Source organism: Bemisia tabaci, chromosome 1 (assembly GCF_918797505.1).
Source record: "Bemisia tabaci chromosome 1, PGI_BMITA_v3".
Taxonomy (NCBI): Eukaryota; Metazoa; Arthropoda; class Insecta; order Hemiptera; family Aleyrodidae; genus Bemisia; species Bemisia tabaci.
Window position 1 is genome coordinate 62,464,698 of NC_092793.1, and position 17,688 is coordinate 62,482,385.

Genomic DNA, 17,688 nt, shown 5'->3' on the forward strand with positions numbered 1-17,688 from the left:
AACTAAGGATGCTTTAATTTTTTGGCAACCCCCCCCCCAATTATTATTTTTTTTTTTTTTTTGAAAAACTAAACTGAAAAAAATGAAATCGGTAGATCCAAAATTAATTTGTATTTTAGAAATTTCGAAATAAAGATTCAGAGAAGATTTTCCTTTATGTTGATTTGCCGGGAAAGGCAAATCGGGTACATAATAATGTTGAAGAGCGGGGGGTGCAATATTGTCACGTTAAGAAAAATTCAATCAACAATGGAGAAATATTCAAGGAGTAAGGAATTTTATCGCAGCATCATTAATAGGTACTTTCTAGGATTGAAAAGAGCATTTTTATAGATAAAACTGAGGAACAGGAAACTTTTCAAAAAATCTCAAAAAGTAGGGGGAATCAAAATTTTTTCGAAACGATCAGCCTAAAAAAGATCCAAAGAAGCTACTTAAGTGCGTCTCTGTAGATGTCAAAGTGCTTAGCACGTGTTAAGGCTGCAACTATAGGTGTTTTTTAAAGCAAAAAATTGAGTATTTCTGGGGCAAACACATAGTCACGTAAAAAATTCAAATTTGGTCGAAAAAGCAGGCGGAAGCAAACATTTTTGGTTCAATTGCTTTCCAAAGGATCTGCAGAAACGACTTAAAAGTAACTCTGAAGGTGCCAAATGTCTCAGAATATTTTTCGAGGAGCTTTCCAGGGTTGTAATACAGTATTTTGAAGAAAACACGCAGGTACGAAAAAGATTCAAAATCCGTCCAAAAAGCAAGAAGAACCAATAATTTTTGGTTTAAAATCCTTCTTAAGGATTCACAGAGACTACTTAAGCACGTTTTCGGTGGTGTCGCATGCCTCAAAAAAGTTTAAGACGACTGCAGATTGATTAATGGCTAAACTTGCCAAATAACGTTATTTTAGCCACCGACTTCGAGACCTAATAAATTCGATTTCTCGAGAAAAAGCAAACCAAAGCACGAAATATTTCTACTGTAGCTTCCCAAGGATGTGTAGAAAGTACCTAAAGGTGTCTCATTAGGTGACCTTTGGTGACTTTTTTTTAAAATCAAAGTACGTGGGAAAAATCGGCATTTTTTCATGAAAAATAGGTATCCAACTTCTACCTTGTGTAGAATGTATCAGAATGCCTTGGAGAAAAATTATAATTAGTGCGTTACAATCCTCTTAGAGTCCTCTACAAAATGGTATAAACAAGAATTCTGAGAGACCATTTCATGATTCAGGAGAGGCTCCGAACGCTTTGTTAGAAATAGCCACTTCACGGGTCAGAAAATACATATCCGACTATTTGCACAGTTTGTGACACTTTCAAAGTGACTAGAAATTTTGAGGCATACTACGTGTAGTTTATGACCCGTAGATACTATATTTATCAATTTTGACTCGAAAAAAAAATGTCGTCCAATTTCATAAATATCGATTTTTGAGCGCTCCCGAGCGGATTGGGACCATAGTGCGTTGTGTTGACCTTCTTGCGAGAACCTAGCGCGAAGCTGAAAATTGCAGAGGCATGAAACAATTTTCACTTTGGTTTGTGAGATTTTCTTATAAACTTGGCATCCTCATATTTGTCCGACTTTTACCAAAATTATCTCTTCCATCACCATTATAGCAACAACATCAGCACAAACATTCTTGATAAGAGGTGGCATAGTATCACAGAGAACCCTGAGAGTTTTCTATTGAATACTAATGATGCTCCTCTGGAAGAATTAAAATAGACCATTCTAAACTACATTTATCAACAGCTCTTGCTGACGATAACCTGCTACCTTCGTCAACTTAATCTAAAGTTTAGAAAAATAGATTAGCCAACCAATGTACTATCATTTCCATGCAAACAGTCAACCTTGTATCAATTGAGGAATGATAAATACAGTTTATACTATGCCTTAGAATTCTTACCATAATTATTACCATTTGGAGTCAGGAAATGAAAACAATTGCTTCATTGTTTGCATTTTTATTGGCCAACTAAGTTCACAGTGGAACTTTCATCTACTTGGTGGTAATGAAGGTAAATATTTATTCTTCTCTTATTTGGATGACATACTGTGACACTGGGTGCCGCTATTAGGTACTCTACTGATATTGCAACGATACTGGAAAAATTCTTAACTCAGGGTGTTATCTTGCAAGCTATAGGTAAGAATTAGTCATATTTCGATCCTTTGAGATTCTTTCATCATTCAAAACTATAAAACTAAATTCAGCTTGAACAGGCACATATCTCATCAGCTCGCTTATCAAACAATGCTTCGCGTCCTCCTCCGCTTCATTCATCTTGATGAGAGCAGGCGAAGATTTGAGAGTGCGCCTAACGGACGAAATCCGAACGAAAAATATACACCTTTTCGCAGGTGTACTTTACGGATAGGACCGAACCTATCCGGAGAATACCGAAGCTGGCCGAACGCAAAGGTACACGATGGTGACGTCATTTACCGATGGAGCCCGAATGTGACGCACGAAAAGCAGCTGAGTTACACCGAAATAGACTAATTTAGTGTGACGTCACATCTCGATTTAATTTCGATATCTCGAAAGTCGAAACGTGCCCCAACATAGAGTCCCTTTATACCCAGAGTAACGACAACTCGATTATCAGCTGACTGGCAGCCGACCTTGGCTGGCCATGGAGGCCGAAACTAGTGCACTCAAACGAACGATATTGGGGGATAAGGATCAGGAATCCTGCGATGTCTGTCACACAGAAACAACAACATCAACAAATTGATCAATTAAAAAGAAAATGAGATTGGTTTGTGAATAATTTCTTAATCTATTTTCATTTTGGACCGATGGCAATAACAATTTACTCTTGATAAACCACAATTAGGTAATATTTTCATTATTCTTGTTCACATTCGAGGTACCGCCATCTTGGTGCACTAGTTTCGGCCTCCATGAGCGAGAACCAATCAGAATTGGATTTTTTTTTAGGCCACTTTCAGCCCAATCCTGGCCCAACCAAAAGTGAGTTGTCGTAACTCTGGGTATAAAGGGACTCTACCCCAACAAACGAACATATAGGAATCTGCGGGATTTAGGCAGGGGGGTAGGAGGATTCGCTTTATGACTGTCACTGATATTACGAGCTTATTATACAATCAATTCTTTGTTATTGTGATCTCGAACGTTTTTGTAAATGGCTAGCTTTCATAATTTTAAAGTCCCATGGAGCAATTTTTTAGTTTCAGGCAGTTTTAGCATTATTATATTATTAAGAGGAATCAGAACCTCATCATTATGTCTCATTAAAGAGAAATCTCTTGCAAAGATTTATACTACTATTTCTATTTTCCGGGAGAGAGAAACATTGGTAAAAGTTGATAAACGATGAAACAGCAATGGCGGCGAAAGGTACACTACCGGCGAAAGGTACACTCGACGACAGCGCGTCCTACGGCAAGAATCTGCAACAGTCCAAAAGTACACCTGCGAAAAGGTATATACGATTTGGCCAGAGTTACTAAAAGAAATTTCATCGAATGAAATTTCATGAAATTTCACAAGAAATTTCATGAAATTTCTTTTTTCCCAATGAAATTTCTTTCGACCGACAAAATGTCAAAAATGCTTATTTTTTCCAACAGATTTTGTTTTTATTTTCAAAGAGAATAATATTCGTCAATTAGACCAGTTGGAGCACGGTCTTCTCTCAGCTCTTCTCTTCTGCTGGTCTTCTCTTACTCTTTCTCTTCTGGCAGTTCTGGCTCATCATGGGGAGGGGGACCAGGGACCCTAACCTCAAATTTCAAACTGTTACTTTCTGAAAAAATCAGAGACAAATGAAAAAATCATTTAAATTGTTTCAAAGATAGTTCAAGATCCCTCCCTTTTGTACCAAAAAAGAACGATATACTATTAGGGGGTACTAGGATTCTTTATAGTCAAGAAATTTGTTTTGCTCCAAATATGAAAGCTAACGTCTTACTTTATCCGTAAAATTTATTTTGGTGTTCAACCGGTACGGCTGTGTGTTCAACCAAAATTTAAGATAAAAAATTCAAAATTATGTTTTTGCTGTTTTACTCAACTTTCTGGGCATTTCTAAAGTTCCCTTTCACAGTTTACCACGTGCCTATAAATGAACTTAAGGAGATTCATAAGTTTCAAGGGTTTGATCCTGAATTCTGCGTGTTAAATGAAATTTCATTATGAAATTTATTTTTATAATCTTTCATGAAATTTCTTAACTCTGGATTTGGCACGATTTCTCCCGTTAGTAACATCGAAGATTTGAATTTGAAATGTGCGCTACAGATTCGGTAGTCGCCTGGCAAAAGTGCAAAAGTGGTACCCGCCTGACGTCAGAAAACTTCAAGATGGCAACAGAAATCAAACTGTGACAATAATTAAAGAAAAGGACTGTGGTGGTTACAAAGGAATACCTAAATGATCATTCATATTTTCGAACCCTTGTAATTTAAAAAAATTAATTTGAATTATGTATTCGGAGACTTTACACTTTACTGGGAGAACATCCAATGCCCAGCATGAGCATTGGAAACGTCATTCGTGAACTCATATTAGCTATGTTTATGCGAGCCTCATAACCTAACTTCGAGTCTGGGGCGAACCTCTGTCGGAGGCGGTCGCTTCGCTGCAGGCTCATAGTGGTGGAGCCATTCTTGATAGGCCTAAATCCTTTACTTTTTCCTTTCACTAATTTCAGTTCTTCGTCTTCCTATTTTCGCAACCCTGCTTCTCTTCCCGACTTCTGCGCTCTTCATCCTTCCTTCAACCGTCTTTTCCTCCTGGGCATATCTGCGGTCTCCACTAACCGTCAAATGATCTGGACAGTGATGGCAATGCTTAACCTCAAAGGGACGTGATCAATTATTTTTCGAAGATCATCCATCCCGGAACAAAATTTTAGTAGATTATTATCGAACCACCCATTGACCAAGACATTAAACTTTGTTTATTCTCTAGGGAAATGATCATCTAGTGTGTGATCCCGAACTTTTGTAAGTGGCTGTTTATCTGCAAAGCGGAATTAGGCCAATCAACCTACAACAACAACAACAACAACATAACCTAACTTCAATCGAAACCTGAGTTTGAAACCAAGGTTCAAATCACGGCATAAACGATACGGAACTAACGAAATGTAGGTTTCCGAAATTTGTGTTTGAAACCTTATTTTACACTAAAGACTAGGTTTTCGCACTCCGCATAAACGAACCGGAGGTTGAAATTGGTTGAAATTCGACTTCAAATGCGATTTTCAGGTGCGCGATCGGCAATATGGTGGATTCAGTATCATCACGTTCGTAAACAACTGGTGCTTATCCCACGATTTAGCTTTAATTTTGCCATTATTCAACATTTTTTACAATCATAATTTTACTATAATTGTTGCTTAAGCACTTTTACGTGATTCCTTCAGTTATTTGTGGCTTATTTATCCTTATTTAGCTAAACGTAGGACGTTATTTTCTAGTGAAGGTGTTTAGTGTCAGATGGAATCCAGGCTTATTACTGCTTTTTGAGATAATTCTTGCAACTCTAATCAGCATTTTATGACTACAGAAGCAAAGCAAGCAAAGAGCTTTACAGGCTACAATTGAGTAATAGCCTTACCTACCAGTTCATCATCTGCGGAGAACTTTTTTACTGTATCCACACGATTTGCCTAGGATTTCAAGATAAGGCACCCTGCTTCCCTTTAAGTAGTGCACCGAATTTTTTCATTTCATTCTACCGATTAAATCTGAAATCTGATCCAATCAGAGCTGTGTAGCTCTTGAATTTGTGTGGTATCCATGTATCCATGTATCTATTTCCTGGTTGTCCTACTGAAAGTGAGAGACCAGCCACAACCGTGACCTGCTGACTTATTTCTTTGATCCAATCTCTTGTAAATGATGACTCAAATTCTGAGGCCATCATTTATTGAAACTAGTTCAAAGTTATTGCTCCGAAGTATCGTCACTCTTCTCATACTGAGGCAGAAGGAAGGAGATTTTTTGGTGAGTGCTCTGTTATCCAAGATTTGCAATTTGAGATAAGAATACGGTTTTTATTGAGGCGTGAAACAATTTTTGGTCGTTGAATCACTAGTCATAATTGAGCCTTGGCGTTAGAGATCCATCTATTGTGGAAAGTGGCTCTGCCTGTGCAAAAATATCTTGTGACAGCAGTGAATGTTAGTAAATGCGCTTTACAGGTAGACTGAAAGCTCCATATTCCAATTTACCCGAATAATTAAATTCAAAAGCATTTTTGAATTGAGCTCATATTGAATCTCAATGGGAGAATAATATACAGTGTAAGCGAAATAATATCAATGGTAAGGTTGGGTTTGTGTCTTAGGTTAGTGAACTGCAATGGCAGGTTCTGAAATCTTGTTTGTCAGTTGCACTTTACATGAGTCACCTTTGAAAATCAAGTTTAAGAAAAAAAACACGTAGGTAGGCAAACAGTAGTAGGTAGCTTGCCTATTTTCTTCCTGTCTTGCTCATGGACTCGGAGAGCAGTGGGAAAGAGGGGTGAGAAACAGGATTTCAGCGCGTGTCTCTGGGAATGTGGAAATTTAAAATTTGTGAAGCGTCATCAGTTTGTTGAGATTGTCACCGTCCGTTGCCTCAAGAGGATTTAGACGCTTCTGCTTCAGCGATAGGTACATTGTTGACCCATCAATATCCACTTATTTTGATCATATTTTGAAGGAGCAATTCCCATAAGTATTCCCGATTAGTTATTTGTTTCACTACAATAATGGCAGACATAGGTACAATCCTTACGACACCAGGGAGTAAAGGTGCAGTGCTTAGTAGATTAGCACTCCTACACTTTCAATGCCTAAGTATATCTACCTATTGTAAGATCATTAGAAGCTCAATAAACAACATGATGAATTTCTGCGCCTGCCACAATTATTTTTAACATCACAAAAATTACATATGATGGCAACTTTTCTGAACTCAGAATATAAGCTCTAGCATGATTTAAAGGGTTGTTGAGATTACTTAGGTATTCATTCAATTTTTAAATATGAACGTAAAATGATTAAAAATCCACTGTCATTTTTCCAACTGTTGCTCAGAAAGTCAGTAAAGGCTTTTCTAGTGAAGATGAAGCCTCCGCTTATATATTGCGGAAAAATTGTGGAACATATACGGGATAAAAGAGTAATAATAATTTTATTCAATCAATTCATAGTGAAAAAATTAAGTATAGCTTGTGAAAATGGCGCCAACGCATGAAATTCAAGTTCAATCGAAAATATGCGCATAAACAGCGCCAGAATCGGAAAGTTTGATTTCCCGCGAAAGTCGGGTTACAGCGCCCGCATAAACCCGACGGCGAAAACTAGCATTACAAACTCGGGTTTCGTGAAACCTCGGTTTCGAGCCTCGCATAAACGTAGCTAATGACCGACTTGTTTCGAATTCTGGAGCCCTTAAGAATGCCTGTGCAAAGTTTCAGACTTCCAGGACAATTTTTCGGCGAGATAAGAACTGAAAACCATGTTATTTCTAAAAACAGCGGATGTGAGAATCCACTATTCTCCCCCGCCGGCGCCGACGCGGCAGGTCATGGTAGAGATTCGAATCCACTTGCGATAACTGCCCGCGCACCGACCATGGGCTATAGCTGACACTCAAATTGTACGTATCGGGACCGTCTCGCCAGAATTGTTGATTTTTTAACTGATTTTATAATTTGTTCCTTACTTTTTTCTAGAAGTTACAAACGGTCTAATTTTTTGTTCAATTGTATTAAATGACTTAGCATTGACTTACTTTTGGTTCATTTCAATCGTTTCACCAGCCTTAACCCTCCTGAAGACTTTGTATCATGCATAAAAAAACTTTTTCGATAAAAACAGCGGATGTCACATTTTTTTCAAATCGCTGTGTTACTCCTTCAATTTTTCACTTACATTGATCACAAAACGTGTTTTTTACAGGAAGGGTTGCTCTTCATGAAAATCTTTATAAGAATCCTCTCCGTTCTACGTTCTGCTAAGTGCAAAGCTTCGAAAACTTCGAACGCAATTTTCTCACAATGTGAGAATTTGACATCCGCTACTGTTACAGATGAGTCCTCATATCGTCAAAAGCACCATCTGAGTCATTAATTTAAGTTCCTAAAGGATTCTTGGACTAATCTCATAATTGTAGAGGGGCCGATAGGAAACGCTCAATTCTCTGATAAATGAGTCGGAACGCTTCTAGATAATAGCAGCAAACGCTTTGAGTCAGGTGAAACCTAGGAATTCAAATGCAATGCATCATATACGATTTCCAAAATTACTCCGTAGGTATACACCAAGCAAAATTAGACAACTAATTAGGTACTATTTTACCTTAGGTAGTGTTTAATTTTTCTTCTCTACCTACCCTTTCCGCAATTTTAGTGCATCAAGGCAGACTTACCTTGGGTGTACCTGTGCCTAACCCTCAGACGCTAGGTACCCAACCTCAGTTTTTTGTCTTCTAGTACTCCAACCGGACTTTCAACACTGTTACCAATTAGCAGGCTCTCCACCTTCTTAATTCCTACTTCAAAAGCTTCCCTTTTGCTGACCATTTTGATTTTCACCGCAGAAAAACCAATCACTTCGATCAGAAAATATACAGTCACAGACTCTTATCTCTTATCACGATATGAATAACATAGCTACACCCAAGATATTTCCTTGACGGATCGCGAAACGAAACTGTATTTTTTTTCTGTTAAATATGCATCTCGTGGAAAATTACATAAAACATTGAAATGAATTGATTGACAGAAACAAGTCGCATATCACAACCTGATACAGGCACATTCATTCTCATTATGAAGCTTCAGTTTCACGACTTGACAAAAAAGCTAATGTCATTAGCTCTTTTTAATATCCGACAACAACTCCTCATATTTTCAATTGAATTTACCAAATTACGTAAGTCTTGCACTTAAAAGGTGGCAGAGAGAGAGTACCCAATGCATTTGGTTCCTGTGTAAAATGGCCCTCTTGGCATAATGAGAATCAACATACTTAAACTGCACATGATCTACATGGCAGGAGCTTGCGTTAGAAGACAAGATAAACAACTCAGAAGTTAGAATTAAGTAATCCTAAGTATTACTTTTTTGAAAAAGAGATAAGTGCAGCTTATCAGGAACAGTAAGTGCTGAGCCTTACCTGTTGCGATATTTCGGTGTTGTTGACATCATATATGAGACAACTTCAATTGCTGCCTTGCAAGTTTGAATTAATGGAGAGAAAATTATACATGATTACTTGAACAAGTCTTTCATGTCTATAGAGGAAGAATAAACTTCAAAGCACAGCACTTGTAAAAAAATGTTCACATGCAGACTTACACATTGAGAGCGGAGTTCACAACGAACGAAAGTGGAGTGGGATGGAGGATTGACGGCTTATTAACGGGAGACTTACATGGCCAAAAGGAATAGGTCAGGTCATAACAAAACACTACGAGGAGACAAGAGTGTCCGATTTCCATCGCAACGGAAGTGAAAGGCAAAGCTTTTTATGCAATAATAAAAATACCCTCATGTCAGTTGGGTTATCTGGTTATCTGAGATGTTTATTTACACCCTTAGGTTATCCGTCAGTGTTACCGTTCTGCGTACGCAACCCGACGGCAAATTACGCAACATTACGCAGAAAAATTTCCCAATTACGCACGCCATTACGCAGGAAAAATTGTCAAAATACGCATAAATTACGCAAAAATTTTCAAATTACGCAGCAATTACGCATTTTAAGCCAAATTGTTAACAATCTTTCGCTTATTTTGAAATTCGGAAATATTTTTGTTTCCTATGTACGGTGGGAATTTAGTAGCAAAGTTTGCAGCATTGCTTTTTAGGTAAAAAACTATCTTTACTACGACCGTTTACCTTGATCGGCATGACGTACCTAACCTAAAAACCGCGATAAGAAACTGAAATTTTTAAAAAACTTCAATTACGCACGAATTACGCCGAATTACGCAGAATTCTTCCAATTACGCAGCATTACGCATTACGCAGCCACTACGCAGCGACCCTCCAATTACGCAAAAAAAGCCCTCAATTACGCAGAACGGTAACACTGTTATCCGTTGTTGTTATGTAACCAACGGCAACGAGCGGATGTTTACTTTTTGCAGGCAAAGACCCCCTTGCAGAGACAAGAGACCCTCCACTAGTAACTTGGCTATGGTGGAAGCTTTTACTTTCGGGACTAGAGTCCCTTTATACCCAGAGTTAAGACAACTCACTTTTGGTTCGGCTGAAAGTGGCCTAAAAAAAAATCCAATTCTGATTGGTTCTCGCTCATGGAGGCCGAAACGAGTGCACCAAGATGGCGGTACCTCGAATGTGAACAAGAATAATGAAAATATCACCTAATTGTGGTTTATCAAGAGTAAATTGTCATTTCCATCGGTCCAAAATGAAAAGAGATTAAGAAATTATTTACAAACCAATCTCATTTTCTTTATAATTGATCAATTTGTTGATGTTGTTGTTTTTGTGTGACAGACATCGCAGGATTCCTGATCCTTATCCCTCAATATCGTTCGTTAGGGTGCACTCGTTTCGGCCTCCATGGCCAGCCAAGGCCGGCTGCCAGTCAGCTGATAATCGAGTTGTCTTAACTCTGGGTATAAAGGGACTCTATTCGGGACTTCAGCATTCTACTGTTGACTTACCTACATGGTTGATGTTGAACAACGTGTTGGCAGTTTCGTTTTGCAAACAAGCCGAAAATGGCCGACGTTTGGGAAAGTTGTTTGGCTTATGACGTCATCCGAAGCTCATCATCGACCATGTAGGTAAGTCAACAGCCGAAAATATGGTGATGACTGTTGCTCGCTCATAATTGTCCATAAGGAATTGTTGAAACCCCGAAAGTAAAAGCTTCCACCTGTCGCTAGGAGGCCAGTGGAGGGTCTCTTGTCTCTGCCCCCTTGAATGTGCAGGCAAGATGGCCGCGACGCGCGACGGGAACACTCTACCTACTCTAATAACCCATCCTATCATCTAGAGTACCTGTATAGGGAGGGATAGAGTACCTATATGGAGAGAGTATGGCCACCGGGCCCCATGGAGAGGCTTAGGACCCAAAAATGGCGGTGCTTTGTTTTGGTTTTTGTGGATGGGAGGGGGGTCATTGCCAACTTTTGACGGTTATCACCAACCGCACTTGCTGCCAACCTTACTACATCTAAGATAATTTTTCTCAAAAATTGCACACGATTAGCCTTAAAAATATGTAAAGATGTCGCAATAGTGCATTTGAGTAAATTTCTCGTTACGATAAGCGAAGAAAACTACATTTTGAGTCATTTTGCATTACATTAATTTATGGCGTCCGCCATTTTTGGGTCCTAAGGGCTCCATTTAGCCTAAGATGGCTGAGCCAATCAGAGGTGGTAACCTCAGTGGCCATACTCTCTCAATATAGGTACTCTAGGGAGGGAGAGTAGCGACAGATCGGTTCATGGAGGATGGAGGGCTTATTAGGGCCCAAAAGTGCAGCCACCCTTCTGAGCAACTTCTAACACACAAAATTTCACTGCCAGCCTACAGATTTCAATTCTAACCAAGATGGCTAAGAATGTACATAAATGAGCGTTCTTTCGCAAAAATAAGTAAATTTATGCAAAAAGTAAACCAAATACATGCTTTCTAAACGACGGTTCGTAACAATTATAATTGTAAATCGCTCTTGACATTCGAAATTCATAGGTTGGCTGCCATTTTGGGCCCTAACTTTATTCGCGGAGGCATCGGTGAAGGCCTGATGGACTTTCGGAGTTTCAGATCTGTCGCTACTCTCCCTATACAGGTACTCTACTATCATCCGCCGCCTCCCCACCCTATCCATCCAAGTAATCATGATTCCAATGTAAAATGTCATCTTAGGTATCTATAATGCCATTTATTTATGCTCCCACCTAGCTCCCACATCATAGAGTACCTATATTAAGAGAGTATGGCCACTGGGTCCCATTAAGAGGCTTAGGACCCAAAAATGGCGGTGCTTTGTTTTGGTTTTTTAGGAAGGAAGGGGGGTCATTGCCAACTTTTGACGGTTATCACCAACCGCACTTGCTGCCTACCTTATCCACTATTCTAATATAATTTTTCTCAAAAATTTCTGCACATCGATTAGCCATTAAAAAATTTGTAAAAAAAAAGTCGCAAATACTGCATTTTGGTAAAAGTTAATCGTTACGATAAGTCAAAGACTACTTACACTTTAATCATTTTTGCATTACTATTAACTTTATGGCGTCTCCGCACATTTTTGGGTCCTAAGTGTCATTCAGTCCTAAGATGGCTGAGCCAATCAGAGGTGGTAACTCCAGTGGCCGTACTCTCTCAATATAGGTACTCTACCACATCACATTTCACTTCTTGATGCCTGGCTGGTAAAATTTATCACTTTTTGGATCGTTTATATACTTTTGTAGGCATAAGTTATCAAAAGCAGAAATGTGCACAGATATTTTTTTTAGCTCATTTTCAAGAAATATGTACGTCTATGTGCCTCGTTCCACATTTAACAGGATGTTTTCCAAGAAGTTGTAACATTTGTGCTACAAAAAAATTCAATTACATTTTGCGAAAGTCTGAGTTGTATTTTGTAGCTTGATTGTTTCTTCACATGGAAATATTTTGGTAGATTTTTAAATTCTACACATGAAAGTCTGGCACGTAGCTATAATTAGCAAAAGCCCTCATATTTCTGACGAAAAGTCAGGAGAGGGGTAAGATTTATCCCCCCCTCCCTCCCCAAACTAGTTCCTTCAATGCGCACAAAAATGCATTTAAGACAACATAAATGCAGGAGGGAAGGTACAACAAGGTAAAATTAATAGATAGGTATCTCACCAACTATGCATGGATGATTATTACCTTAGCAAAGCCTCATATTTCTTAGGATGTCAGGAGAGGGTAATACCCCCCCCCCCCCCCTTTCCAAGGCCTTGTCGCCACTAGTTACTGTATAGCGAGAGTATGGACAGATGGTGAAAACTAACGAAATTCCATTCAGGCCTGCACCGATGCTTCTAGCGTATAAAAGTTTGGGCCCAGAAATGCAGCCCAATCCTATGAATCTTCAATTATTCCCGATCGATTTACTAATATCTATTGTTACGAAAACCGTCGTTTATTAAGCACGTGGTTTGACTCAGTTTTTGCATTAAATTTGCTCAATTTTGCGGAAGGAACGCTCATTTCTGTACATTCTTGGCTCCCATCATGGTCAGAATTGGAATCGGCCTGTCGGGCAGTGAAATTTTGTGCGTTGATAGTTGGTTAGATAAGGGTGGCTGCACTTTTTGGGCCTAAGCCCTTCATGAAGCGATCTCTGTCCTTCCTCTCGCTATACCAGGTACTCTAGTACCCTGGGAAGTTTTTCATGGGATTTGTCCCTTGTTCGAATCGCCTGGGAATTGACCTGAAAAAACTTCTTGGGATTTTTCCCAGTTACCGTCTCACGGGACGGGGGATCATACAGTCTGCGAACTAGTTTCGCGGGATTTAAATAGGCGAAATTAAGGGCAAGGTGTTCCACCGGACTTGGATGTTTTCAAAATTTGAAACTCTGTAATATTAAGCACAAGATTTTAATGTATCGGAGGAGGTTGCCAAGAGTGCGCATGATTACAGCCTGAACTAAATTTACGTACTTAGGTAAGTACAACCAATGCGTCTTTACCGACCAACTTTAGGACACATCTTTTTTAGCTAAAATTTAACTCTAGTACGTATATTGTGTTTCTCCCACACTTAGATAGCCTCTTTTTATTTTATAAATTTTCCCTGAGATCTACGCCTGATTCTATTAAGGAAGGAAGGATGCTACCTTAGTCTTCAGCTGCCAAAGCTTTATCCTGAGAACATACTTTGTGCGCAAAAATCCTCAAACTCATCATTTATCATCTGGCATCCTCTGCCTAGAGTACCTATATTAAGAGAGAGTATGGCCACTGGAGTTACCACCTCTGATTGGCTCAGCCATTTTAGGCTGAATGGAGCCCTTAGGACCCAAAAATGGCGGACGCCATAAAGTTAATGTGATGCAAAATGATTCAAAATGTAGTTGTCTCTGCTTATCGTAACGAGAACTTTACCCAAATGCACTATTGCGACTTTTTTACATATTTTTAAGGCTAATCGTGTGCAATTTTTGAGAAAAATTATCTTAGATGTAGTAAGGTTGGCAGAGAGTACGGTTGGTGATAACCGTCAAAAGTTGGCAATGACCCCCCTCCCATCCTCAAAAACCAAAACAAAGCACCGCCATTTTTGGGTCCTAAGCCTCTCCATGGGACCCAGTGGCCATACTCTCTCAATATAGGTACTCTACCTCTGCCTACGTAACAATAAATCCTCTAATCAAACATACATGGCTCAGATATATAAATGAAGGCGCCCCCCTCCCCCATTATTTTTCATCAAAATTCAAAATGTAAATAGGTACGTTTGAGATTAATTTCAATGCCTCAGAACGCTGGGGTCCCCACGCAAGCTTGTGATTTCTCCAGAAATTCTAAAGATTCTCCCTCCTTAATTCTTAAATTATATCAGAAAAATATCCTCACAAATATTTTTGAGAATTTCCCTGGCTAGGACTTGGTTTGGTAGGACTCTTTTAGAAATTTAATCCCATCAATCTAAAAGGTCAATTCCCTGAGCTGGGCAGTTTAATTTTTCTCCGAGAGTGAAATTTGTGCTTGGCGCCATTATGAGCAAAGACTAAAGGCCTAGATACACACGGCGATTAATCGCCGCGATTGCAATCGCGGCGTTTAAACGCAGGTGTATTCGGTCAATCGCCGCGACGGGCGAGTGAAATTCTCGGAATTTCTCCAATCGCCGCGATTGAATCCAAAGTAGGATTCAATCCTACTTTTTGGGCGAGTAGATGCATTTGTTGAGTCCTGTTTATTCTTGATGGATGCGAAATCCACCAGTACATGTGGTCTACATGTGTTTTTGTTTACGTTCTTCTGTCTTCGAGGTGCTCGTCAATTAGTTTTATAGTATGTTTATTTTTACATTTGATGCGAAAATTGTTAAAATTGCAGCAGAAGTGTGTCCGTTCATTAGCCACTTATTATTCAAGAGAGGCACCAGAACTTCAGAAATAGGAAACATTATTCAGTTGAAAATCTTCATCTTCATTCCATTAAAAAAAGGCACTAGTCTTTTGGGCACAGTACTTACGACTATCCTGTTATCAATATGATCAACTAGATAAGATACTGATCATTTTAAGGTTGTAATAACATTAACAATTAGCGCTGATCGCGGCGATTAATCGCTAGGTGTATACGTGATCGCACTGATGGCCTCTGTTGATTGTATTGCGTTGAGCGATGCGACCCGAACCAACCCAATCGCGGCGATTAATCGCCGCGATTGCAATCGCGGCGTTTAAACGCAGGTGTATTCGGTCAATCGCCGCGACGGGCGAGTGAAATTCTCGGAATTTCTCCAATCGCCGCGATTGAATCCAAAGTAGGATTCAATCCTACTTTTTGGGCGAGTAGATGCATTTGTTGAGTCCTGTTTATTCTTGATGGATGCGAAATCCACCAGTACATGTGGTCTACATGTGTTTTTGTTTACGTTCTTCTGTCTTCGAGGTGCTCGTCAATTAGTTTTATAGTATGTTTATTTTTACATTTGATGCGAAAATTGTTAAAATTGCAGCAGAAGTGTGTCCGTTCATTAGCCACTTATTATTCAAGAGAGGCACCAGAACTTCAGAAATAGGAAACATTATTCAGTTGAAAATCTTCATCTTCATTCCATTAAAAAAAGGCACTAGTCTTTTGGGCACAGTACTTACGACTATCCTGTTATCAATATGATCAACTAGATAAGATACTGATCATTTTAAGGTTGTAATAACATTAACAATCAGCGCTGATCGCGGCGATTAATCGCTAGGTGTATACGTGATCGCACTGATGGCCTCTGTTGATTGTATTGCGTTGAGCGATGCGATCCGAACCAACCCAATCGCGGCGATTAATCGCCGTGTGTATCTAGGCCTTCAGGCAAAGAGTAAGGGAGAGGAGAGAGCAACAGAGCAGAATCATGGAGTCCGAGCGAGCTGCACGCACGCTCCACTAGAGTCCCTTTATACTTTTAGTTTAAACTGAGAGTCAAGACAATAATATGAATCCATTTCTGATTGGTTCCCGTATTTTAGGCTTTCACAGTGTCACAAACGGGGATAAAGATTACATTTTCGCCGATTGCAAAGATTATAATCTGGAATGGACCAGGGAATCACGGGTTCGGCAAGGAACAAACGGAATGAGAGAGGGAACGGAAAAAGGAATTTGAAAATGGGCCGATCAAAGATTACAAAAAACATTCAATTTCTGTAATCTTTATTCCCGTTTGTGACTCCATGAGGGGTTTTGTCTTGACTCTCAGTATAAAGGGACTCTACTACTCCCGCTCTGTGAAGAAGAAGATACAGAGGCCCTGCTCGTCTGCAAACATAGAGTACAGTAGAGTCGCATAGAGTACCTTTATAGACAGAGTATGGCCATTTCTGTTCCGGTTTCTCATTGGTCGCGAGCGAATAGGCTGACACGATGCTCTTAGATTAAGCACTTTGAGAAGGAAAGAGGCGTTAAAAAGTTGCCACGAGCGCACCGGTAATCGACCGATGACCATTGACTATTCGGATGCTATCTCGTAGATTGGCGCGGGAATTTAGAAAAAACAGTAGGATTGTAATTTTTAAAGTCGGAAATTAAAAAAATTTAAGTTGAGTGAAACATTAATTTTTTTTTGTTGAAAAACATTAGTTGAACAGAATGCCACTAATTTATTAAAGAGCTGATGACCTAACCTAACCTAACCTAACCTAACCTAACCTAACCTAACCTAACCTAACCTAACTTAACCTAACCTAACCTAGCCTAACGAAACCTAACCTAACTTAACCTAACCTAGCCTAACCTAACCTAACCTAACTTAACCTAACCTAACCTAACCTAACCTAACCTAACCGAACCTAACCGCTAAGTCAGTGAAGTAAGTAAAAGTCGCTGATTTAGCTAACTATTTTCAATATTAAATTAATTGTTGTAAAAATGAGTTTTGACCTAACCGCTAAGTCAGTAAAAGTCGCTGATTGAGCTAACTATTTTCAATATTAAATTAATTGTTGTAAAAATGAGTTTTGTGACTTATTTGGACGAAGAATCATGATTGGGGGATTTTACAGATTGGAAAAAAAAAAAAATTCCTGAGGCGGGAACCGAACTCGGCACCTTCACGGTAGAGTACCTATATTAAGAGAGAGTATGGCCACTGGAGTTACCACCTCTGATTGGCTCAGCCATCTTAGGCTGAATGGAGCCCTTAGGACCCAAAAATGGCGGACGCCATAAAGTTAATGTAATGCAAAATGATTCAAAATGTAGTTGTCTTTGCTTATCGTAACGAGAACTTTACCCAAATGCAGTATTGCGACTTTTTTACATATTTTTAAGGCTAATCGTGTGCAATTTTTGAGAAAAATGATCTTAGATGTAGTAAGGTTGGCAGCAAGTGCGGTTGGTGATAACCGTCAAAAGTTGGCAATGACCCCCCTCCCATCCTCAAAAACCAAAACAAAGCAACGAACTACACCTCTAGAATGGCCGCGAGATAGCAAACCTGCGGTACGCGCAAGGGCCGGTTCTTGATGGCAG

The 17,688-nt window shown here is 39.3% G+C and overlaps 1 protein-coding gene across 7 annotated transcripts in view; it reads right to left on the bottom strand.

Annotated features, from left to right (window-relative positions):
* Root (ciliary rootlet coiled-coil, rootletin) overlaps window positions 1–9,579 on the bottom strand; it is a 348,852-nt gene extending 339,273 nt beyond the window's left edge. For 5 of the 7 annotated variants that reach the window (XM_072304988.1, XM_072304975.1, XM_072305004.1 and 2 more), the window contains exon 1: window positions 9,144–9,579. Coding sequence is in view for 1 of the 7 variants with exons in the window: in XM_072304981.1 (XP_072161082.1) it covers window positions 9,144–9,175 (32 nt within the window). In the remaining 6 variants the exon portion in view is untranslated. The remainder of the gene's footprint in view (window positions 1–9,143) is intronic. The other 2 variants (XM_072305010.1, XM_072305017.1) reach the window with 1 other exon arrangement.
* Window positions 9,580–17,688: the final 8,109 nt, after the last annotated feature.